This window comes from Felis catus, chromosome A2 (genome assembly GCF_018350175.1).
Source record: "Felis catus isolate Fca126 chromosome A2, F.catus_Fca126_mat1.0, whole genome shotgun sequence".
Taxonomy (NCBI): domain Eukaryota; kingdom Metazoa; phylum Chordata; class Mammalia; order Carnivora; family Felidae; genus Felis; species Felis catus.
Window position 1 is genome coordinate 679746 of NC_058369.1, and position 23514 is coordinate 703259.

Consider the following 23514-nt stretch of genomic DNA (forward strand, 5'->3'; position numbering starts at 1 on the left):
CCCCCAGAGCCTCCCACCTGTGCTGCTTGCAGGGCGAGCTTGCTTCCTGAGCTGCTTGCCTTCCGCCCCCCTCTAGGGATGCAGAGCACTAGGGCTGACCCTTGGTTCCACTGCCTTCGGCCCTCCGTGGCTCCCCTCCACTGTCAGTAGTGGGGGTTGGGGGGGGGTGGGAGGATGGTGGCGGGGCGGCCTAGGTGCCCACGGTTCTCCCACCGGTGGGAGCCTCTGGCGCCTCCCAGGGTGAGAGCCCCTGGAGTTCCTGGGGCCCTGGCTGGGACTGAGGGCCTGGAGAGCACTGGGCCAGGCCGCCCTGCGTGGCGCGGCTTCGTCCCCCACGAGGGTCCTGGACACCACCGTGCCTTCAGGAAAGCTGCCCTCCCCCCCCCCCCCCCCAGGTGTGGGCTCCGGGGCGGGGCCTGCAGCCGGAGGTGCGCGCGCAGCCCGGGCTGGGCACCGTGGGCCACGCCCACGACCGCCGGGGTTAGGCGAGGTGGGGGCGGGGCGCTCGCGAGAGCTAAGCCCCACCCCCGCGAGCCATTGGCTGGGGCCGCCCCCACGCCGGTGAGTGACAATCGCTCGCGCGGGCGGGGCGCAGCCACCGCTTCCGCCGGGCCATGGGGCCGCGCGTGCTGCTGCCTCCGCCGCCGCCGCCGCCCCTGCTGCTGCTGCTGCTGCGGGCGCTGCTGCTATCGGCGCTGCTGTGCGGGGCCGAGGGGGCCGCGCCCCCGTCGCCGCGCCCGGTGCAGGCCACGCTGTCGCCACCGCCCGCCGTGACGAACGGGAGCCAGCCGGGCCCGCCGCACAACAGCACGCACCCGCGACCGCCGGACTCGCCGGGCTCGCCGCTGCTGCGCTCCTTCTACGTGCTCACGGGCCTCAGCGGCCTGGCCGCGCTCTACTTCCTCATCCGGGCGTTCAGGTGCGTCAGGCGCACGCCGCCCGGCGCGGCCAGTCGGCGTGCGCCTCGCGCCTCACGTGTTGGCCGCGAAGCCCCGCCCCCGCGGGGCGGAGTCGCCGGCGTGGTGCGCGGCCGTCACGTGGCCGGGGTGGGTGGGGCCCGGCGGTGACGTCAACCCCGCCGCCTCCGGACGCGGGGGCGCTGCTGCGCCGCAAGGTTGAGGCCGTCCCTCGGCGCCCGAGCGGGGCTTGCGACCCCGGCCGCGGCCTTGTCTGTCCCCTTGCGTCCTTCCTCCCCGGCCGGCCGCGCAGGCCTCGGCTGTGTCGTCGTGGGGCTGGCCGCGTGCAGTTTCTCTGTTCTGCCGCCGGAGAGTGGAGGGCCGTCTCCCTCCCCGCGCCCCCCGCGCCCCCCGCGCCCCCCGCGCTAGGGGCTTCCCCGTGCGGCCTCCTTTCCGGGGCTGCCCCTCCAGAGGCCTTTGTCAGCACAGCCGACCGTGCGCGGAGAGCCCCAGCCAGCTCTCCAGTGACTGCGCTGAGTACGTGGCCCTGGACGCGTCCACGGCGGAAGGCTCCCCTCCCTCTCCCGCGGCGGGGCTGGGGGGTCAGCAGCGGGCCTTCTGCCCGAGACAGCTCTGCAGATGGCGTCTCTGGCCGACCCTCAAGTCCCGTCGGTGCGAGGCCGCGTTCTCACACTCTTCTCTGTTCTCTGAGACGTCCCGCCCTGCCCCCGGGGTCCCTGGCCCCTGGGCCTCAGCTGTGGGAGCTGCCCAGGGAGGGGCCCGTTTTCGGTCGCTCACGTAGGTGGTGGTTAGGAGGCGAAAGAGACACACACACTTTAGGCCGGGAGGTTTCCCAGCAGGGCGTTGAGGGTCTGGCCGAGGAGGACTCCGGACCGCGGCAGGGTAGGGCGTCAGCCACGCCTGGGACCGCAGCCCAGGATGGCCGCCGAGCGTGCCTGGGTCTGCTTCCAGGTTGAAGAAGCCACAGCGGAAGAGGTACGGCCTTCTGGCCAACACCGAGGACCCCACGGAGATGGCTTCGCTGGACAGCGACGAGGAGATCGTCTTTGAGACGAGGCATCCGAGATGGTAGCTCAGCCCTCCCCTGAGCCTGCAGGGGCCCCGGTCGGAGAGTCAGGGGGGCTGCCAGCCTGTGGGGTCCATGCGATCCCGGTGCTGGCCTTCCGGCTTCAGGTCGTGTGGCCGGGGGCCGGGCACACCTACTCCCAGCTCCCATGAGCCGTTTCTTTAAGGTGGGAAGAGGCTGCAGCGCTTGAATCGGTGGGCGCTGGCTCTTGGCCTTGGGCTGACCACGAAGGCCGCGATCTGTGTCGGGTGGAGAATGAACTCCAGGGTGCTGCCGACGGGGTGGGTCGCAAGAGGATGCGGGGCCTGGACACACAGTAGCGACAGTGCCTGAGCAGGCGTGAGGGCCTGTCCAGCCCCAGTGTGTGGGGGGCGCAGGCCACAGACACAGAGGCCGAGAGACCAGGGCCCCGTTCTGGTTTTCCAGGCCCCGGAGGGAGGTACTGGTGTGATCCGGGAACTCCTCTGGGTGGGGGACCCCTCCCCCCTCCCCCCTCCCCCCCCCCCCCCATGGGCAGGACAGCAGCACCCAACAGGCTGGAGGAGGTAGCTCTTGGTGGAGCAGAGTGGAGGGGCCAGACAGCTGAGGCCTCTGCTCATCACCCCAGGCAGGTGGGGTCTCACCCTGTCCCCTTCACCTTCCAGATGCTCAGGTCAGGGAGGCAGCGTTGCCAGAAGCTCCGGGGAGAGGACAAGAGACGGAACCGGCTCCCTAGCGTCTGGCGTGCCCCACTGACCGCCTGCCGGCTGTGACGCAGACTCCGCGAGCTCGCGTGGGTCCTGCCTAGCTCGCCTACTCTGCCCGAGGCCGCCTTGGCCCTTCGCCCAGACAGGACTGTCGAGGATGCTGGGTGGGAACCGGAGAGGCCCTGGAGGCCTTACACAGGACCTTGAGACTGGTGGGGCCGTGACTTGTGCCGTTCGCCCTCCTCTGTGGGGTGAGGCAGCCCCCAGCTACAGCCTGCCGGGGGTGGGGAGAGGGGGGCCGGGCGGCCTGAGCGGCCTGTCTGGAAGCATCTTCCCACCGGGCTGGAGACAATAAAGGCGGCGGTGGTTCTGTGGCCGGCGCTCATCTGTGCGTGGGGCCCGACCCTGGGTGCTAACTCGTAAGCGGTGGGTGGGCAACAGAGCGGGGCTCCGTCTGGGTCCCCGACCTCCCACCTGTGACCAAGCTGGGCTTCTCTGGACTTGCCCCCAGCTGCCCGAAGGCCCAGTGAGGAATCCTACGAGGTAGACGGAGAGAAGGGGGAGACGTGCGCTCACCTGCTGGGGTAAAGGCCCAGAGAGAACTCCTGTTCCCGTGTCACAGTCCTTGCTCGGGCTCCCTGCTCTGTGCCACCTTAAACCCGGAGCCCTGCAGGTGCCACGTCCTCTGGTGTCCCCACCTGACCCTGCTCATGGCACCAGCACCTCCGGGGGTGTTTCCCAAGGAGCGCCGTCAGTAGCGAATGGGGCCGGAGCGTCCTGCAGCCTCAGGACCCCTGTGCCTCCCGTGCCCTTCCCGCCGTCAGGCTCCTGCGGAGGCACTGACGCACCTGAGTTCCCACCCCCGGCGAGGAGTTTGGTGGGTTTCGCTTCGGGCCTCGTCTTTCCTCGAGAGCTGCTCTTTCTGGGTGGATTCCAGTTGTGGCCTGACACCCCGACCCTCTTCAGTTTGGTGGTGGAGAGTCAGAGGGGAGGGGCTGGCCAGCGGCTGCCCAGCCTGAGGTCGGGGCCGCCCGTTGGCCAGACTTGCCACAGCCGTGTCGTCGTGAGGAGGAGCTGCCACCAGGTGGCAGCCTCGTGCCGTCCGGCGTCCCCTGCTGGCCCGCAGAGGGTTGGGTGGGAGGGAGGTGGAACCAAGCTGTTGTACCGGTGGGCTCTCCGTGTCCCCTGCTTCATCCTGAGCCCTGCCTTGTCCCCGTGTCCATGGTGGCGTGGACTGAGCCTGCTGCCTACTAGGGATCTGTCGGCTCTTGGGCCCGTCCACCGCTCAGGGCAGCTGGCCCGCCCTACCACGCCAAGCCTGCATCCCTGCCTGCTGCCAGGGCATAGAGAAGCCATTTCCATCATGTCAGCTGGCCAGCCTTCTCTCCAGCTGGGGTGTTCTGCTTAGGTCCCTAGTCTGCTTCCCTAAATATCTCTCTCGGCCTTCCCACACTCCAAATCTCACGTTTCACCCTTCTCCTGTGCTGACCAGTTGCCGCCTCCAGGAAGTCCTCCCTGACTGCTCCTCCCATGCTGTTCTTTGGGAGGGTCCCGCACTGAGGGCCCAGCAGGTCCTCTGGGGAAGGTGGCAAAAATGAGGCCAGGCCCCAGAGATGTCCCCCACGCCCTGCCCTTGTGGCTCTGGCTCTTTCTCCACGTGTCCCCCCACCGTGGGTCTCTCCACTCGTCTCTGTCTCTCTGTTTTTGTCCTTGCGTTTCTTTCTCTGACTCTGAACCTCCTTTGTGTTTCTCTCCATCTGCGTGGTCTCTTTCACTTGGTCTTGGTTTCCGTCTGTCTCTCTGCGTCAGACCCACTGGGACGCGCTTTTAACAGGCACGCAGACACCGTCCCCGGCTCTCCCGCCCTGTGATCTGCGCCCCCTTCCCACAGCTCTGAGCGATTTTTCGAGCTTCAAAAGGCACGTTAATTACTCTAATGAGGTCAGGAGAGACCCCGCGCTCTGCCATCCGGAGCTGGGAACACACTGCCTGTCCCCCGGCCGCCGCGCGCCCACCCCAGTCCGGGCAGGGTGGGTGCGCTGCCCGCTTCCCGGCCCTCATGCCTGTCAGCAGCGGTCTCCGCGCCCCCCCCCCCGCCCCCCCAGCGTTAGTGCCGGGTAACCGGCAGCCCCCGCCCGCCGAGGTTAATGCACTGTTAGCAGGAAGTTCTCAGCGGCTAAAAGCCAGGAGAGGGGCCCGTCAGCCCGGGATGAAAGGGGGGCTCCTGTGTGCACGCGGGCGAGCGCGGGAGGGGCTTCCTGTGCTCACAGGCAGGCCCGGTACACGGCGCAGACGCTCACGTGTGGGAGGCACACGGGACGTGCACATGCACTCGTGTTCGCACACGGGGGTCACCGCAGCGGGTCCCTAGCCTGTGCCAGGTCGGGGGGTCCAGACCCACGGCCCAGGCCCCTCCCGGCCCCTCCCGGTACCTCGATTGCCCCGCAGGCCACCACACATGCTGGACGCGGCCAGCGGCCGGGTTGGAGACTCGGACGACTCGCTGTGCAGCTTGAGACCCGGCCCGACCCCGGCCTGAGTCGCCCGTCTGGGAAACAGGGACAGGTGGGAGCTGGGCCCGCGTCGGCGGTCAAGGCGGGGCGTCTTCCCGGGACCTGGGGGGCTCCTCTGCTGGCTCCACTCTTTGCGCCTGCTGCGCGGGGAGGAGTGGGGCCTCTGAAGCCCACCAGAGCCGGAGCGGCAGCTACATTCGGTCCCATTGGTTGTTCAGTGAGACGCTTCCGCCACGCGGTTTTAGCTTCTTCCCTGGCACTGCGGCCTCTGAAGGTGCAAGGGTGTCGGACACTGACCCCCAGCCGTGGGGACTCGCCCTGCGGGCCAGGGGTCGGCCGGCGGCAGGCAGCAGGTGCTGGACCAGGGGTGACAGACACAGGCTAGGAGCCAAGTCTGAGCTTGGCCTTGGCAGGACCCTCCCCAAGTCTGGAGCAGACCCCCCAGCCCGAGAGTGCAGAGCAGGGTGGACAGGGGCAGACCCCATCGGAGACCCTGTCCTGGATCTGAGCCCAGGGCTGACAGCCGACCCTGAATGACCCCTGACTTTCACTGAGCCTTGAACCCCAGACTGACCCCTGTCCCCAGAGTAAACCTGATCTCTGACCCTTGACTCCAGAGGAAGCTTACTCCAGAATGACCCCTGGTCCCAGCTGACCCCCCCCCCCACACACACACACACTGGCTGTGCCTGGAGGCTGGGGTGGCTACTGGCCCTGGGAGCGGACAGGGCCTCCTAGGTGCCCACAGTGCCCCCCCCGCCCCCCCGCGGGGCAGGAGTCCCCTGGAGCAGCGGGTCCTGTGCCCCCACCCCCACCTTGCCTGGGGCCAGGCCTTGGAGCTGCCCTGCCCTCCCCTCCCCAGGGCCCCGCCTCCAGGAGCGGCCGGCGGGCGCAGGGAGGTTGAATGGGGGACGCGCGCCTTTGTTCCTGTCCCTGCTCTGGCTCTGACCTTGAGAGAGAGACAAGAACAGAAGGAAAACAGAGCTTCGGCTCAAATCCGCCCGGCAGCGGCAGTGGCGTGGCGGCTCTTGCCTTGGTGGCCCCTGCATGCAAATGAGCAGCCCCATTGCTGGGCCTTCGCCGCGGCGAGGCGTTCTCCCTGTGTGGCGTGCCCTTTCTGTTTCCCTTACCTCCTGCAGGCTCACGTCCTGCTGCCTTTGACAGAGGAGACCCCAGCCCCAACTGTGAGGTCCCATCAAGTGGGACAACAGTGGGAGCTTCCAGAAGGCGGGACACTGGGCTGGGCCAGGCCCGCTGGCGCCCCTGGGCTTGTGGCTCCACCTCCGTAGCTGTGCAAGGGGGACGTCCTCACTGGGGGCCACCACCACCCTTGTGCTCTCCAAAGGGCCAGACCCGTCATCCTGGGCTGAGCTGCTGGAAGCCCAGGCCCTCACGCCAGGGGTATCCGGAGAGTCGATTTGAAGGGCCAGCCCTGGGACTCGGGTACCCACAGTCAGGTAAGAGAACAACACCCAGGACAGGCAGGCTGAGTTCTCCAGGGGACAGAGGACCGAGAACCTCCTCGTGGTGGGGGCAGGGGTGGGGGCGGGGGCGGCACCGGCAGGGACCGGCCTTGATGGATGATCAGCATTTGAATGGCACGAAAAAGGGAGGTACTCTCAGGGCACAGCCCGAGCAAAGGTTGGGAAGGGGTGGGGGGGAGAAACTCGGGCGTCGTGTGGCGTGTGCCCCCCAACACCCTGGAGGTACGTGGCTGGCGTGGGCCCATCCACTTTGCTGGGGTGAAGGTTGGTTTGCCGGTCTCGGGCCTCTAATGGTTCCTGTTACGAGGACCTGCAACATTCCCTCCCGTGGGGACCTTCTAGTTCAAGGGCCCTGGTCTCACTCTCACCAGGCCTGGGCAAGTGAAACAAATCCAGAGAGGTGGACCCCAGCTGGGCACCACTGGCAGTTTCCAGCCGGCACTTGGTGACAGGGTACCTCTATAAACTCAGAGTCCGGTGACAGAGGCTGTGGCATGCATAAGACCGAGAAATGAAGGAACAGGCCCCCAGTGAGCTCCCCAGGAGTGACCACTCTGGGCCTCCGCTGAAGCCGTGCACGGTGCCCAGGTGCCCTTCTCTGTCTTGCTCCGGGGTCGGATTTCATCTGTGTATGGGCTTCATCTGCTGTTGGCCTGGATCCTACCTTGGGCGGCTTGGATCCCACCCTGAGTGGCTCGGGCGGATCCCTTGTGTAGTGGGCACCTGTTCTGTGCCCCCCACGCTCAGGAGCTGAAGCAGAGACTCTTGCTCCATTTCCCAGGAGAGGAAACAGAGGCCCACAGAGGACAAGTGACTGCCCTGAGGTCCCCCAGGGAGGCGGTGGTGGACCAGCCTTTGGACTCGGGCCAGCACGTGCCGAAAACACCTGCCCAGGAGGAACAGGGAGGCATGAAGCTGGTTAGCTCGCCTAGGTTAGGATTTGGGGTCTGGGTTGGAATGACTGAATGACGGCGGGACGGAGACGGGGTGAGTCGTCTCTGTGCCTCCTCCTGTCCCGGGGGCCAGGCTCCACAGACCGCCTTGCTGTCCTGAGGGAGAGGAGCGCAGGGGACCCTTGTGAGGATGATGGGGGCGGTGGTGGTGGCTCGAGGCCCCCCGGAGTTGGGCGTCTCCGGGGGGCCGGGGGAGGGCAGGACCCCAGGGCTGCCCACGGCAGGCAGCCCCACCGGGAGGGACGAGGGACGAGTCGGGGACGGTCTGGCCCGGGGTGGGGGGGGGGGTGGGCGCGGCGGAGGCAGGAGGGGGGCCATCCCCCCACCCCCGCCCGGCCCCCGCGTGGCCGGGGCACGGCAGGAGGGGGCGCCCGCGGCCCTCCCGGCGCTCGGGCGGGACAAAGGCCGGAGCCCCAGCCCCTCCCCGGCGGCTGCGGCGGCGGCCCGCGCTGCGAGAGTCCGCGCGGCCGGGGGGCCGGCGCCCGGGGAGGACCCCCGGCGCCCCGCCCGCCCGCCCGCCGCCTGCCTTCTCGGCGCCCGAGGTCGCGCGCGCACGGGCGGGGGGGGGGGGGCGGCCGGGGATCTCCAAGCGCCGGCGCGCCCTCCTCCCGCCCGCCCCGAGCCCGCCCGCTCGGCGGCGGCGGCGGAGGAGGCGGAGACCGCTGGCAGGCGGCGGCCAGGCGAGCGCGGCGGCCGGACCGGGGCCATGGCGCCCGCGCAGCGCCCGCTGCTGCCGCTGCTGCTGCTGCTGCTGCCGCTGCCGCCGCCGCCGCCCTTCGCGCGCGCCGAGGACGCCGCCCGCGCCAACTCGGACCGCTACGCCGTCTACTGGAACCGCAGCAACCCCAGGTGAGCGCGGCCGCGCGCGGGGAGGCGGCGCCGGGGGCCCCGGGCGCCCCCCGCCCCGGCCGGGCCTCCGCGCCCCGGGCTCTGGGCGGCCCCCGAGCGCGCTCCGCCTCGGGCGCGGGGGCGGGGGGCGCCGGCGGGCCCCGGCGGGAGCCCCCAGGGAGTTCCGGCGCCCCGGAGTTCGGGGCGCTCCCGCTCCTCGTGCATCCTCCCCCCCCCCCCCCCGCACACGCGCAGGGCGCCCCACCGGACGCCCTGCGCGCCCAGAGCGCCGCCAGCCCCCGGAGTTCGGGGGGACCCTCCGAAGCTGGGCGGCCCCGAGTTCCTTTCCCGGACTTGGGGGTCCCCCATCCTGGGGCCTCTCCGGGGACGCCTGCCGGCGTCGGAGTTCGTGGAGATCCCCCGGGGAACCTCATCGCTGAACTGTGCCGGGTGGGGGACCGCGGCCTCCCCCTCCCCCTGGGGCAAGGGGTCCGTGGGCGCGTCCTGCGGGTGGGTCCCCACGTGAACTCGGGGAAGTTGATCTGTTCCTCCCTACCAAACCAGGACCGTCTTCGCTCCAGGGGGCCCAAGGTCCTAGCTTTGTAGAGGTGGGGAGACTGAGGCACCCAGGAGCGGTCCTGGGAGTCTTGGCCCGGTGGCATCCTCTCCCGTCCTCCTGGTGCTGATGGGGAAACTGAGGCACAGAATGCACGCGTGGCTGGCTCAAGGTCACGGTGAGGGGAGAGGAGCGGAGGTGGGGACCCAGGTGGCCTCGTGCCCAGCCTGCTACGCCTGGCTGCGGTGTCCTGCCCGCCCGCACAACCCCTTCGGCGCCCAGCGCTAAGTGCAATTTGGGGGGCAGCCGGAGTTCTGGCTAATCCGACTGAGAAAAGTTTGCTGGTAACTGACCGTGTCCTGGACATCTGCAGAAGCCTCTGGGCCGTCGCCGGCTCTCCAAGGCCGGGGGGCCCACGGGAGATGGGGTTTGGAGGCCAGCACTCCGAGGGGTCAGCCCCAGCACCCAGGCTCCCACGGCGTTCCCAGGGCCGGCTGGGCTGCGCATGGGAGTGAGGAGGCCAGCCTCTCTGCTTCCTGTGCCTCTGCCACTGGTCACTTTCTCTCCCTTTCAAGTGCCGGTCAAGACACCCTCACTGTCCTCTGCCATCCCGTTACTGTCGGGCAGAAAGTTGCATAAAGGGCAGTCTTTGAGGCAGGCTCTGGGACAAGGGTAACCACTGTCCTGCCGTGGGGGGCAGGGAGCGCACCCAGACGCCCCCCTCAGTTGCTCAGCTGTGGGGTTGGGCCCCAGGGCTGAGGGCAGAGACCCCGGGCTGCACAGGGACAGTCAGGCCACCGCGGAGCGGGTTCCCTGGCCGCCTTGCCCTGCTGGTCACATGTGGGTTTGATTAAGGCTCTTCCCTGCGGCCGAGCGGGGGAGCCCAGCGGGCAGCGCCTCCCCGGCCCAAGTTTTTGGTTTCAGCTTTGGAATCTCCGTCCCAGGCATGGCCTGTCCTTTGTTCTAGCAAACGCCAAACACACGAGGAGCCTCGAATGGGGACGGAAGGGGGTGGTTGGGGCTGCCTGCCGCCCCACCTGCCACAGGGCTGTGGACAGGATCCCGGCCGGGGGGACGAGGCAGCCCCAGGTGCCCGGCTCTGGCCTCACACCCGAGCGCCTCCTGCTGCTGACCTGACAGTCCTGTTCCGACCAGCTGCCCGAGGGCCTCGGTGGCCCAGGGACCTCTCGGGAGGTTCGCTGCCTGGGGCCGGCTGGCCTGGAACCTGCAGCCGGTGACAGGGTGCGTGTCGGACACGGGAGGAGGGGCGGTGTCGGGCCTTGGGTCCAAGGGCACCCAGGAATGGTGATTTCCCCGGAGGCGGCTGCCCAGGGCAGAGGTGCAGGGTCCGCGAGCAGGCCTGGAGCTGGCAGCAGTCCCGCGGGTAGAGACCCGGCTGGGTTAGTAACGGATCAGTGCGGCGGCAGGTGGAGGAGATGGGGGGGGTGCCCAAGAGAAGGGGCGCACACAAAAGGCACAGCAGGGAAGGGGTCAGAGCGAGGGCTGGGCACACTTGGGTGGGGGGACAGGCGGTCGTGCAGGAGCTGGAGGGACGGACGGGTGTGCTCACGTGGGGAACGGACAGGCAGTGCCGCGGTGAGGCCGGCCACGCGTGCCCGGCCCGGCCTGGTACCTGCACCAAGGTAGTAAGTATGTGGCTCTGTTTTCCCAGTCACATCCTCCTGCGCGCAGCGCATTTCCTGCGCACACGCGGCTGGTGGACGTGGCCGAGCGAGCCCCGCACCCACCGTCACCGCCGCGGCAGGGTGGGGCCCTGCTGTCCCGGTCAGCCACCCGCAGGCGGGTCACCCCCGCAGGCCGGCCGCGCGCCGCCTCCTCCCTGGTCCTTGCACCTGTCCGCGGCCGGGTGGGGCTGGGCCCTCCGGCGGGCCGCGTGTGCAGCCGCGGGGGGCTCGTGCTGTGTGCGGAAGGTCGGTGGGGCCTCCGGCTCAGGCTTCCGCGTCTCCGCCTGTGTCGCCGCGTGCACTCGCGTGCTTTTTCCCGCGGCGTGCAGGGGTCACTCACACACACGCCTGCGTGGCAGGGTGACGCATGTGCCTCCCGGCTCTGGCATGTTTGCACACGCGTGTGCGTGATTGTGCCAGAGTGCGTGCACGTGTTCGCACGGCGCGTCTGCGCGTGGAATGCGCGTGCCCGGGGGTGCGCGTGCCCGTCTGCGTGTGCATGTCTGCACCGGGGAGGACGGGGGGGGGGGGGCCTGTGTGTGTGTGTGTGCGTGCGGGGGGCGCACACGTGTGTCTTTAGCACATCTGTGAGCGGAGTGCACGCGTGTGGCTGCGCGTGCGGCCCGGCCCCGGCCGTCCCAGGGCCCCCGGTGAGGGGGCGGACGGTTCCGGCGATGGCGGCCCGGCTGGCTGTCCTCCTCTGTCCCTTCCTCGCCGGGGGACTGTGCAGGGCGCCCGCTGTCCCCGAGTCCCCCACCCGAGTGGCGAGCGCGGGCCTGCACGTGCGCGGTGGCGCCGATGCAGGCGGGGGCTGTGGGCCCGGAACCCACCCGCACCGGGCGGCTCGGGGCCGCGGGAGCCTCCGAAGGCGGTTGCGTGTGCTTCCGCGTGTGGGGGTGCAGATAGGAAAATGGCGACCGAAGAGGGTCTTTCCCACGGTGGAGGCGTCGGGCCTCCCTGGTCCCCGTGGCGCTGCAGCCCTGCCCGGGGCCTGGGGAGAAGTGGCTTTGCACGGGTGATAACATATTTTGATGTACGAGGGTTTTTGGTTTTGTTCGAGAGAGGTCAGTCTGCCTGGCTTTCAGAGCTTGGAGGGCGAGACCGCTTGGGTCTGGGCACCCGGGGCCGAGGGTGGGGCCCGGGGGTGCCGCGAGGAGCCCGGGCACGAGCTCAGGCAGGCGGCTTGGCCGCCGGGAGCCTCCGCGTCTCCGTAAGTGGGGGCCGACAGGTGTGGCGGTCAGCAGACGGTGGCAGGGCCCTTGTGGCCCCGGCGTGACCCCAGGGGCTCAGAGGTCCCCGACAGAGAGGGGAACCGAGGCAGCTCCTGCGGGTGAACACAGGGGCTTCTGGGGCTGGACCCCAAATCTGCATGGTCAGCGACGGTCCAGCCCGAAGGACAGGGGGAGAAACAGCTGAGGGGGCTGGGGGGGGGCAGTTCTGAGGGCCGCCCCCACCCCCCACCACCGCGGGCCTGGGCAACTTCTGTCCGGGTCTGCCTCTGGGGTCTGTCTGATGGGAGCCGGGCCTTCCCCGTCCCCAGCCTCGGTGCCTCCCCTTGGGGCGCTGTGCCTGTGTTGGCTCTGGCAGCTCTGACCTCCGGGCCCCCCCAGACGTCTCCGTGAGGTCTGCGGGCCCCTCGGGGTCACCCGTGGACGTGGTTCTTGGGGCAGCACATGCGTTCAGGGGGTCTGGGGGGCAGTGTTTCTGAGGGCCCGGCCGTCTCCTTCCATCGGCCTAAGCCAGGCCCGCACCCCTCTCCTTACCCTCAGGAGCGGGAGACGCGGCCAGCCTTGCCCCGTGGCGTGGTTTTGGGGGGACTTCTCTCCTTTGGAGATGGGTCCAGGGGGAGGGCTCGGCTGTGCCCCCCCCACAGCCCCGGACCCCGTGCCACGTCTGTGCCTCCACACGGATGACAGCTAGGTGCACCGGCACAGCTCGGTCCCCACCCCAGCCACACCTTGGCAGGCCAGCCCTGGCCGGGGTCTCGCCCCCATGCCTGCTCTCTCGCGCCCTGGGGGCTCGGCCGCCACGCCTCGGTCGGTCGCCCTGTCGGACCTGGGGATTTTGGTTTCAAGCGGCTCCGTTCACTACACGAGCCAAGTGGCCCCCTCGGCCGGCCCAGCCACAGCCATGCAAACGTCCGATCTGCCCACCCCGTTATGCCTCCCTTTCGTGGACCCGGAGACGGTGACTCACCCGTGGCTCCGGGGAAGGCGGGCCGGTCGGGCTGTCCCCAGTCCTAGAGGCTGCTGCGTCCAAGGCCGGCTAAGGACACTGGGGGGTGGGGGCGGGGGGGGCCAGGACAGCCACGTCCTGTGTGCTGCTGACCCCGGGGCCCAGAGGCGGGGCTGACCTCTGGCTTCAGCTCCGGGGTCGGGTCGTTGCTTCAGTTACCCACCCCCTCCGCACACACCCTCCCCGAGGCTGACCCCGCACCACCTGGGGGCCCGGGTTTCTCTGAGGCTCCCCCCAGCACCGGAGCTCCCCACCCCCCCCCCCCCGCCCCTCGCCGCAGCAGAAGGAAGGTGGCCAGGCCTCAGGTGGAGGAATGTCTTCTCGACCCCTCAGAAAGCTGGGGGTGCGTGCCGAGGTCTTGGGCCTCGCCGGGGATGGCGGTGAGGAGGGGCTGACCCTGCCCCGGCCTGGGCCTTGGGACCCTGCTGCCCACCCAGGGCCCGCCTGGGTGTGTCCTTCCCTGGGGTCTTGGTCACTAGGCGGCGTGACTGGGTTCAGACCAGGGAGCTGGTCCCCAGTGCTGGCGCCTCACCTCTGCCTCAACTTCTAGTCTGGGGGGGGTGGCACAGCCCTCCCCACTCCCATTTTGGGCGAGACTCCTAATTAGTTGCTTTGCTATTAGCGTCTAATGACTTGACAATGGCCCGATTGGAGCTAATTAGCCGCGCGGGGGGCGGCTGCGGGGGTAGGGGTGGGTTTGGCGGGCAGGGTCGGGTCCGCCAGGGGCTGGGAGGGCTGCCTGGAGGAGTGCACGTTGGCAGGCAGCCGGCAGGGTGAACGAGAGTGGGGGTGAAGGTGTGGCACGGGAGGGGAAGGGCTGTACGTCTGAAAGCCTCAGGAGCCCTCTGTCTGGGAACCCGTCCCAAGTCAGTCATTAACCCCTTAGTGAGAGTTTTTATCTCTCTCTGTTGCTCCCGTGGAGCATTTGCATATCAGGCTTCCTCACTAATGTACAAAATGAAAGCTTTGTCTTGCTTGCACCGGCTTGGTTTTGGGGTTGGGCCCTTCCCCCGCACAGGCGCCACCCTGAGTAGGGGCCAGGCGCCCGCCCCTGGTTTGCCCGCCAACTTGGACCGGGAAATGCCAAGGCAGCAAGGCCATCGCTATTTTAGAGCCGGGGAGGGGAAAACAATGGTCCGCTTAGGCAGCTAGAGCTGGAGGGGCGGGGGCTTCTTCTGGGACGCACCTGCCGGGGGTCCTCACTCCATGTGGGGGTCACTGTCTGCTCCCTGTGACTCCGGCGCCTCAAAGACCTTGAATCTTTGGCCTTTGTTTGATCAACAAACGTGTGGAGGCACTGTGCACGAGGCCTGTGCCGGCGGTGAGGGAAAGGGGCGGAGGAGGAGGCTGGCCCCCAGGGTCCGGGGTGGGGGGGGGCGGACAGCAGACAGTGTAAAGGTAAAAATATGATGATGTCGGAATGAGGTACGTGATGAGGTGGAGGAGGCGGGAGAGAGCAGGCTGGGCAGAGGAGCACATGCAAAGGCCCTGTGGTGGGAACCGGAGCAGCCAGAAGGCTGGTGTGGCTGGAGGGAGTGAGCTGGGGGCAGTTGGAGGACAACAACTCCGACAACGAGGGTGGGGACGGCGAGGCCATACGGGCCTCGTGACCCGGGAGGAGCGGGTTTTATTCTGAGTGACGGGGGAGCTCTGAGTCAGTGAGTCAGTGGGTCTGATTTACACTCAGAAAAGCGAGCCCCGGATTTGGGGAGGCCAGGAGCCTGGCCCGCCTGGCGGGGCCCAAGCATCCGGCCTCTGAGCCAGCAAAGCAGCCTCGCTTTTGGACGGTTTTCGGGAGGTTAAACGGGAGAGGAGAACGACGTTGGTCCAGTGCAGGGGAGGCAGGCACCATGGAGAAGCACGGGCAGGGGTGGGGTGGGGTGGGGAGTCGGCCATGCCCCGGCAGCCCCACCCCCGAGTGCATTCGTCGTGCGAGGCTCCGCAGAGAGCTGAGTGAGCTCTTCCCTTTCAGGCTGAGCATACATCCCTGCAGCACAGGCCAGGGAGGAGAGGGGAAACTGAGGACCAGAGGGGGCCGGGGTCAGCCCAGGGGCCGGTCCTGTACCCCCCCTCCCCCACACCGTCGTCGTTTCCCCACCTCCACCTCCCCTGCAGGGTCGGGCCTGGGTGGTCCTGGCAGGCGCTTGGCCACGGCTGTCATCGATTGGCTGATCAATGGGGCTTTCGATGGGCTGGGAAGGAGCGAAAACGACTTTTGAAAAAGCCTGGAGTGGCTTTTGCATCGATCTCGCCCAAGCGGCCAGAGAACACAGCCAGTCCATGAGACACCCGTGCTTGGCCAGCCGAGGGGCAGCCCAAGGGATGGGCAGGGTCGCTGCCTAACCCTGCCCCAGCCTGACTCTGCTGTGAGCCTGACCCTGACTCTGCTCCAGCCTGACCCTACCCCAGCCTGACCCTGTCCCTGTCCCAGCCTGACCCTGACCCTGCTTTGAGCCTGACCCTGGTCCTGACCCTGGCCCTGCTGTGAGCCTGACCCTGACCTAGCCTGACCCTGCTGTGAGACTGACCCTGTCCCTATCCCAGCCTGATCCTGACCTTGTCCAAGCCTGACCCTGACCCTATCTCAGCCTGGCCCTGCCCCAGCCTGGCCCTGCTGTGAGCCTGACCCTGACTCTGCTCCAGCCTGACCCTACCCCAGCCTGACCCTGTCCCTGTCCCAGCCTGACCCTGACCCTGCTTTGAGCCTGACCCTGGTCCTGACCCTGGCCCTGCTGTGAGCCTGACCCTGACTCTGCTCCAGCCTGACCCTACCCCAGCCTGACCCTGTCCCTGTCCCAGCCTGACCCTGACCCTGCTCCAGCCTGATCCTGTCCCAGCCTGGCCCTGGTATGAGCCTGACCCTGACCCTGCTTTGAGCCTGACCCTGGCCCTGACCCTGACCTAGCCTGACCCTGGTCCCAGCCTGACCCTGCTGTGAGCCTGACCCTGACCCTGTCCCAGCCTGACTTTGGGCTGCCCTGCCTCTGTGCAGGGCCTGTTATGTACACGACTGGCGTTCTCAAGGACTGTCCCCACTGTACAGAGTTGGAAACTGAGGCTTTGAGACGAGAATGAACCACAAGACCTAGCTGGGTGCAAGCCCGAGCCTGAACACAGAACTATCTGCAGCCCCCAACTGACCTCCACTCCCCGAGTCTCTCTGCTGTATTCACTGAATCTGCAAACAGCATCCCACTTCTGTGGGGGTGGGCAGAGCTCCCCATTCCTGGGCGGTCCGAGAGCAGGGAAGGGCTGGAGGTGAGTCTGCTCCCTCCGACTCTCCGAGCTGGAATTCTCAGGAGTCTGCGCCTCAGTCGCAGACTTGACATCCCCACGAGATCTCCTGTGTCAGGTCGGGAAACTGAGGCACGAGTGAGCAAGGTCTCCCGCTGCCTCACTCCCCCCTCTGGGGTCCCCGGAGCCGCCCCGACCTGGCGCAGAGCCTCCGGGCTGCAGGGGGGCAGCCAATGCCGGCTGATAATCCTGCCCCCCCCCAGTTGCCCGGCATGGGGGCCGCACCTCGGCTCCCTCCCGCGGACTGGGCCACAGAGGCGTGGCGTGGCCAAGCTGGGGTCCAAGCAGCCTGGGCCCCTTCTGCTGTCGACCCTCACTGGGCCTCAGTTTCCATGCCTGTACGGAGAGGGAGAAGGGGCTTCCCACCCCTCCTCTGCTTTTAGGCCTTTTATGTGCTAATAAAGCTCCTCTCCGGAGGCCCCCTTGTCCCTCCTCGGTCCAGGCTGCGTTTACATGACAGGGACCCAGGAGACCCCGTCCGGGAGATCTAAGGGCTCCTGTCGCTGTGGCCTGAGGCGGTGATGGTGGGGGGAGCTGACCTCCATCCTCGCCAGACGAAGCTGGGTCTGGGGGGGCTCCCCAAGGCTGCGTGCACAGGCTGCCTGACAGTTGGGACCTCCAGGGCAAAGGCTGGGAAGCGGGGCTGAGGGGCGGAGGCGGCAGGGGTGGGGGAACCTGGTGAGGTGACCGGGAGGTTGGGGGGGCAGTTGTCAAGTGGCAGAGGCCCTGGAGGGAGATCCCCGGACTTGCTGGGGTCACGCGGGAGGTAAGGAGTTGAGGCTGGGGGCCGGACCCAGAGCACCTCTGAGCCGGGCTGGGGCGACCTTCACGCCAAACCCTAACCCCCCCCCCCCCCCCCGCAAGGAAACTGACGCTAGGAGAGGGGTCCAGAACACTCAGCTCCAGGCCCCACCCACCTGTGCCGCCTTGGCAGTCAGATCTGCCGAGGAAAAGCCACGGCGGCTGCCTGTGGTGGGCAGCCTGGGGACTACCTGGAGGAGGGGACGTGGCAGTCAAGCAGTATCGTTTATTTGGAGAGGGACTTCGTGACGGGGAGCGGGGGCAGCTCGTGCCGGCCCCGTCACGGAAGGGCCCGGACGCGCGGCCTACGGGAGGGAGGCTGGGCCCCGGGGCTCCGCACCTGCTCCGTTGCATGCGGTTACCCAGAATGCCCGGCGAGGCGACCGCCCCTCCTCCCCCGACGCCCGCCTGGTGGCGGGCGGGAGGCTCCGGGGCGGCCTGGGGGGAGGGGGTGGGGGTGGGGCACGTGGGCCCGCGCCCCGAACTTCTCCCGGGTCCCCCCCCCACCCCGCGCCGGCCCCGCCCCCGGCCCGTCCCGCAACCGCCCGCGCTGACCCAGCGCCCCTCGTGCTCCCCGCCCCCCCCCCCCCCGGCCTCCCCGCGCGGACCGCGGGGCCCAGGTTCCACGCGGGCGCGGCGGACGACGGCGGGGGCTACACGGTGGAGGTCAGCATCAACGACTACCTGGACATCTACTGCCCGCACTACGGGGCGCCGCTGCCGCCGGCCGAGCGCATGGAGCACTACGTGCTGTACATGGTCAACGGCGAGGGGCACGCGTCCTGCGACCACCGGCAGCGCGGCTTCAAGCGCTGGGAGTGCAACCGGCCCGCGGCGCCCGGGGGGCCGCTCAAGTTCTCCGAGAAGTTCCAGCTCTTCACGCCCTTCTCCCTCGGCTTCGAGTTCCGTCCGGGCCATGAGTACTACTACATCTGTGAGTGCGGGGGCGCGGGGGTGCGGGGGGGGGGTGCAGGAGGGGGGCCGGGGGTGCATGGGGGGTGGGGTCTGAGGAGCAGCACGTGGGGGGAGCAGGAGGAGGTAGAGACAATGTGGCAGTGTGGAAGGGGGGGGAGAGCGGGGGGCACAGGGGTTGGGGGGCAGCAGAGTCCTGGTATGGGGAGATGGGGTCTGGGCCAGCCTTGGCCTCTGTGTCTCCCGGGTCAAGCGCTTAAATGGAATCATCCTTCTCGCAAGCCCCAGAGCCCTCACTATCTAGAGTTCCCATTTTCAGATGGGGAAACTGAGGCTCAGAGTGGGGCTGAGGTCACAAACCCGCAGATGCCCCTCTGTGACCTGTCTCTGGATCAAGCCACTGGGCCTTTGGGCTGGGGGAGCGGATGGCTCCACCATCAACTTGCGGGCACTGAGATCAGGGGTGGTCACTGCCCCTCCCCCCCCCCCCCAACGGGTGTAGGGACTCTGGTGGGGGAGGGGAGCGTGGTCAAAGCCAGGGGCGAAGGCAGAGCTCCGGTTCTGCCCATCACACCTTGGCTGGGGCAGGGAGCCACCTTCACCCACCGTCTCCCCCCACCAGGCCCACCTGGCCCGAGATTCCCCGAGGACTGTGGGAGGAGCTGCTTTTCAGGGCTTGGGGACCCTCAGGCACAGCCCCGCGGCGAGTGGGCGGGGCTGAGGGAGGCTGTCCCTGGCTCTGCTGCACATGGGAGGGGGGAGGGATTCCAGGGGCATCCTTCTTCCTCCCCCTAAAGTGCCAAAGGCAGGGTCTGGGGACAGGACGCTGCTGTGCCCTTGGCAGCCCCCCGTTACTCTGCAGGGACTTAGCCAGGAATACGGGAGTCTAGGCATCGTCCCCACAGGCATGGGGGCATCGGGGAGCCCGCGTTGGCGTGGGGCTGATGCCTCTGCAGAGCCACTGAGACCCCGAGGGGCACGGAGATCCCCATCTCTCGGCCGGCCTCGTGGGGGCCCGCAGGGAGCCAGGTGGGGCGCGGGGTCTGCCCCTGGGGCCGTGGGGACACGCAGCCCCTCGCTACCCTCCTCCCCGCTGCGTCCCATTAAACTGTGTGAGGCTTCGTTCTTTCTTCTCTACTTGGATTTTTTTTCCTTTTAATTCAAGGAAGAAGCGGGTGGAGGAAGGGAGAAGGTGTTTAAATTAAGTCCTCGTAATATAAGAAAAATTACATTTTTCTTTCCAGGACGGGAGTTTCATAAAGATAATTATCGTAATTACTCTATGACGAATGTTATTTTTATTACATGCTTTTTTGTCTTCATCTTCCAGCGTGAGGGGCTTCTGGGGGGCGGGCAGAGGCAGTGGCCACCAGGAGGACAGGGGGACAGGCCTGAGCGTGTCCGTGTGCCGGGTCGTGCACACGGGATGGGGGGGGGTGTGCCCGTGCCGTTGTCACACGCGAACCCCCGTGGCCCCCACTGGGCTTCAGGCCTCCTTCCCCTCCCTACCCTGGTCCCCAGACCGCCTCCCGCATGACTCACTGCTATGGTGTGACCCCGGCCCCTCCGGGAGCTTCCGTGGGCCGTGTGGGCCGAGAGGCAGGGAGCAGGAAAGGTGGAATTGGAGGCTTGGGGACCTAACGCCTCGGCCTCCCTGTGACCTCCAGCAGGGTGCGTCCCTCTCCGCGCGAGGTGGGCGCATAGCCTGTCTCCCAGGGGTGACTGGCTTCTGTGAGCTCCCAGATGGAAGTAATCATTTCCAGAGCACTTACTGTGCGACGCACGAGGCCCAGATAGGGGGTGAGTTGCCCACAGACACCAGAGAGCAGGTATTCGATCCCAGATCAGTCATTTGGTTACACTGATTTTTTTTTTTTTTTTGGTTCTGACTGGTTAAAAACATTTTTATTCAACACCTTCGAACTTTGCTCTGTGCTGCCTTGGGGTGACGTGGAACCAGACACAGGCACCCCCAGTCTCTGGGGTCGGGGTTCAGCAAAGGGAGGGGCAGGGGAAGTATGCGGGAGGACTTCTGGGAAATAGAGGGCATTGTGTCTAGGGCTTTGAGGTGTGGTTAGGAGTTTTATGGGCGGAACCTCCCGTAGCCTTGGGTCAGGGTCGAGTTACCAGTGTGGGGAAGGGGATGTAGCCCCAGGAGGTCTCTGGCACTGACAGCCCCCTCCTCCACAACCCCCATCCCCCTCTCTTCCAGCTGCCACACCGCCCAATGCTGTGGACCGACCCTGCCTGAGGCTGAAGGTTTACGTGCGGCCAACCAGTAAGTGCTCAGGGCATCGTGCAGGGTTTCATCCCCCACCCTTGTGTCCCGAGCCCACAGAGCCCACGGAGGGCTCGGCAGAGCCAGGGGGTGGTCCCAACACAGCCCGGGGAGTCCCTCAACCTCAGCAATGGCGGGGGCGGCTCCTGACCCCGAGCCTCAGTTTCCTCACGTGTGAACGAGGACGGCATTTCAGACCTTCGGGACTGAGGGTGAAGTCCGTGACCGGGCCCTCTGCTGAGGCCGTAGCTCCTTTCATCCAAGAGTGAACACCAGGAAGGTGCCCCAAGATAGGCCAAAGGGTCCACGTTCTGAGCTCTTGAAACATCAAAGCCAGACGCAGAGAAGGGGGGGGGGGGTCTCCGCAGCCTTGTGACTTCACCCAGGCGCCGGACACGCATTTGGCACCTACTGTTTGCCATGCTCTGCACAAAAGGCACAGCCCCGACCGAGATGGACAGAAATCTCCGGGTCTGGGAGGGACAGCTGAGGCACAATGTGGGTGTGGGGGTGCAGCCCCGTGGGGAGGGGGGCCACCTGCTGACCATCCTGTCTCCGTGTCCCCCCAGACGAGACCCTGTACGAGGCCCCGGAGCCCATCTTCACCAGCAATAACTCGTGCAGTGGCTTGGGCGCCTGCCAGCTGGTCCTCAGCACTGTCCCTGTGCTGTGGACCCTCCTGGGCTCCTAGTCCCGGCCCACCTGGATGCCCCGCCTAGAGACCAGCTAGAGACTCCGTTTCTCCCACGACTGGTGCTGCCCTGCCAGGCAGGGGGGGGCTGTCCACCGCCCCAGGGCCAGCCCTGGGGGGCGCGGCTAAAGGCCCTGATGCCTGAGAGGCCGGGTGTCTGTCCAGCCTCCCGGCCAAGCCATTCCTTCCAGGGTGCCGGACGGCGGAATCAGAAAGACTTGAGTTTTTAATTTAATTTATTCCTTGCTGTTGCCGGTAACTTTGGGAAGGAGACAGAGTGGATGCTGCGTGGGTCCCTGGCCCCCCCGGGGCACGGGGATCGGGAGACCCCTGGTCTGGTCGGCCCTCCAGGTGCCCTGGGACAGGCCGGTCGGTCTGAGACGGAAGGGGCCGGGGATGCGTGCCCCTAATTCCGGCCCAGGAATCAGAGCCCACCTCAGACCCCCCCCCACCCCCCACTCCCCACTCCCCCCCACCTCCTCCCTCCAGGGTGCCTCACCAGAGAGCCCCGTGTGGAGCCCTGGCCCCATCAGAGCCCCCGCCCCCCCGTCTTAGAACCGCTTAGGCCCCGCCCGGTCCCCCCAGCCTCACCCGCTCGCCCCCGAGGCCCAGAAGACGTGACATTTCTGTAAATAGAGCCAGCAAGCATATACTGTGATTTATTTTTACTGTATTCCTAAGGATGGCCTGGAAAGTTTCTTTTTTTCTTACCCCTTCATGGGAGGGGGGCACTTTTATTTTGGTGGGGGGGTGGGGGGACTTTTTAGAGTAGAAGCCGCACTTCGCAATAAGTTCGTGTGTCTGTCGGAGCCCCTGCCCCTACTCTCCGAACTAATAACGTTTGTAAGAGAAAAGAAGACAGGACAAAAGGAAACACGGGGGCCACCACCAAGAAAAGACACCCCCCCGACACTTTAAAGAAGCAAACCGCATTTATACAGATTTCATATTTCCTACCCGCCTTTCCTGATCTGTGTTTTATATATATTATATATAAATATATATGATGCAAGGCCGCCAGGAGACGGCTCCTGGATGCCGGGGGGGGGGGGGCTTTTGTAGGGGGCATCGTGGGCGGGTGGTGGCGTCACGCCTGGAGCTGGCGACCGGGACCCCCCCCTCCATTACAATCAACTTTGGATTCTGTATTTTTTTATAATAAAATGAGCGTAAACTTCAAGGATGTGCATGTGTGTCTGGGGCCCTCGGCCCGGATTGGGAGGGGCACTCGGAACTGATCATTTGGAGTCGGGTCTGGAATCTGCCAGGCAGAGGCGTCTTTGAGGGCCCTCCGGGATCCGTCGTGACGGCTTCTTCGCTCGTTTGGAGGCTGGGCCCTGGGATGGACATTTCACGGGGTGCTGTATCCTCCACCGCCCTCCGTGGGCCTCAGTTTCCCCCTCTGACAAATGGAAGCAAGTCCTCTGCTCCCTGGGGCCGCTGGGAGGGGGAGAGGGGAGCCTGGCCGGCTGTGAGTATACAGCAGGGGCCCTTGGATGCCAGGACCCCCAGGGCTGCTCAGGGCCTCCTGCTCCATCGTCCGCGTGGGGCGCGACTCCTCCCGTCCTGTGACGGGTCTTGTAGGGTCCGATCAAGTCCTGTGACATCTGCGTCGCCAAGCTCTACCGCCGTGTGACTCAGTTTCCCTAACTGACCAGGCCAGGGTGGGGTCTGTCTGTTTCTTTGCTTTTTTTTAAATTTTACGTTTATTTATTTTGAGAGAAAGAGCGTGCCGGGAGGGGCAGAGAGAGAATCCCAAGCACCCCGACGCGGGGCGCAAGCCCAGGAACCGTGTGAGCGCGACCTGAGCCGAAATCAAGAGTTGGACGCTGAAGGGGCCGAGCCACCCAGGCGCCCCATCTCTTGCCTCACAGTCGCTTTCTGGCTTTGCAAAAGGCACGTGTCCAGGGCTGGGGTCCCAGGGGCCTTCACCCCAGCCTAGCCCCAGGTGGGGGCACGGAGAGGCTGGGGGCCACCCAGCAGACCCTCTCAGATGCTTGTCGCCTCGGTGGTACGTCCAGGACCCAGCGTCTGGGGCACAGTTAGCGGGGAGGAAAGGCTGCCCGCTAATTAATGCGGCCGAGCGGGGCCCCACGACAGGACCTGCCTCTTAATGAAGCCAGTGGAGCCGCACAAAGACCCCTGTGTGCGCCCCGCCCGCCCTGCCCGGTGTCCCCGGATGGACGGTGACGCCCGTGCCGCGCACCCTGAGGATCCCCCACTCCACAGCGAGGACCCCAAGGCTCAGGTAGGGAGGAGGCCTGCCCCCCGCGGCTGTTTTCCCCAAGACCCCGCGTGGCGGGGAGGGAACCCGAGGGAGGACTCAATGCAGGGATCGTGGGGCGGGATCTTAGCAAGTGACCTTAATTTTCTTATTTCAAAAAAACTTATTGAGATAGAATTCACATAGCACACCATCCATCCATTTCAAGTACAATCCAGGCGCTCGGGGGGCTCGGTCGGTTAAGCGTCCGACTTCGGCTCCGGTCACGATCTCGTGGCTTGTGGGCTCGAGCCCCGCATCGAGCTCCGTGCTGACCGCTCGGAGCCTGGAGCCTGCTTCGGGTTCTGTGCCTCCCTCTGCCTCTGCCCCTCCCGCCACCCGTGTTCTGTCT

The 23514-nt window shown here is 67.0% G+C and overlaps 2 protein-coding genes across 7 annotated transcripts; both read left to right on the forward strand.

Annotated features, from left to right (window-relative positions):
* Positions 1–416: 416 nt before the first annotated feature.
* On the forward strand, positions 417–3043 carry FAM174C (family with sequence similarity 174 member C). 3 transcript variants are annotated; one of them, XM_023242828.2, is made up of 4 exons: positions 459–919; positions 1869–1985; positions 2150–2264; positions 2628–3043. In XM_023242828.2, exons 1-4 carry the CDS (start codon positions 615–617, stop codon positions 2733–2735), a joined length of 645 nt encoding a protein of 214 aa, XP_023098596.2. In that variant the 5' UTR covers positions 459–614; the 3' UTR covers positions 2736–3043. The 3 variants fall into 3 exon arrangements, with proteins under 3 accessions (XP_044898667.1, XP_023098596.2, XP_023098597.1); XM_045042732.1 differs by lacking the exon at positions 2628–3043 and having other exon boundaries at positions 417–919; positions 2091–2163; XM_023242829.2 differs by lacking the exon at positions 2150–2264 and having other exon boundaries at positions 513–919.
* A 3086-nt stretch (positions 3044–6129) lies between these two features.
* Positions 6130–22079, forward strand: EFNA2 (ephrin A2). 4 transcript variants are annotated; one of them, XM_045042766.1, is made up of 5 exons: positions 6130–6639; positions 7448–7598; positions 17639–17952; positions 20143–20208; positions 20778–22079. In XM_045042766.1, the coding sequence occupies exons 2-5, from the start codon at positions 7576–7578 to the stop codon at positions 20897–20899; spliced, it is 525 nt and encodes a 174-aa protein (XP_044898701.1). In that variant the 5' UTR covers positions 6130–6639; positions 7448–7575; the 3' UTR covers positions 20900–22079. The 4 variants fall into 4 exon arrangements, with proteins under 4 accessions (XP_044898701.1, XP_044898702.1, XP_023098631.1 ...); XM_045042767.1 differs by lacking the exon at positions 6130–6639 and adding an exon at positions 7043–7254; XM_023242863.2 differs by lacking the exons at positions 6130–6639; positions 7448–7598 and adding an exon at positions 8311–8468.
* The last annotated feature ends 1435 nt before the right edge of the window (positions 22080–23514 follow it).

Excerpts from the sequence above, each read along its gene's own strand:
- FAM174C (XM_023242828.2), top strand. The coding sequence starts at position 615 with ATGGGGCCGCGCGTGCTGCTGCCTCCGCCGCCGCCGCCGCCCCTGCTG. Across the intron at positions 920-1,868 it reads TTCCTCATCCGGGCGTTCAG|GTTGAAGAAGCCACAGCGGA; the intron begins GTGCGTCAGGCG and ends GTCTGCTTCCAG. Across the intron at positions 2,265-2,627 it reads TCCAGGGTGCTGCCGACGGG|ATGCTCAGGTCAGGGAGGCA; the intron begins GTGGGTCGCAAG and ends TTCACCTTCCAG.
- EFNA2 (XM_045042757.1), top strand. The coding sequence starts at position 19,220 with ATGTTATTTTTATTACATGCTTTTTTGTCTTCATCTTCCAGCGTGAGG. Across the intron at positions 19,731-20,142 it reads GCACGAGGCCCAGATAGGGG|CTGCCACACCGCCCAATGCT; the intron begins GTGAGTTGCCCA and ends CCTCTCTTCCAG. Across the intron at positions 20,209-20,777 it reads GGTTTACGTGCGGCCAACCA|ACGAGACCCTGTACGAGGCC; the intron begins GTAAGTGCTCAG and ends GTGTCCCCCCAG.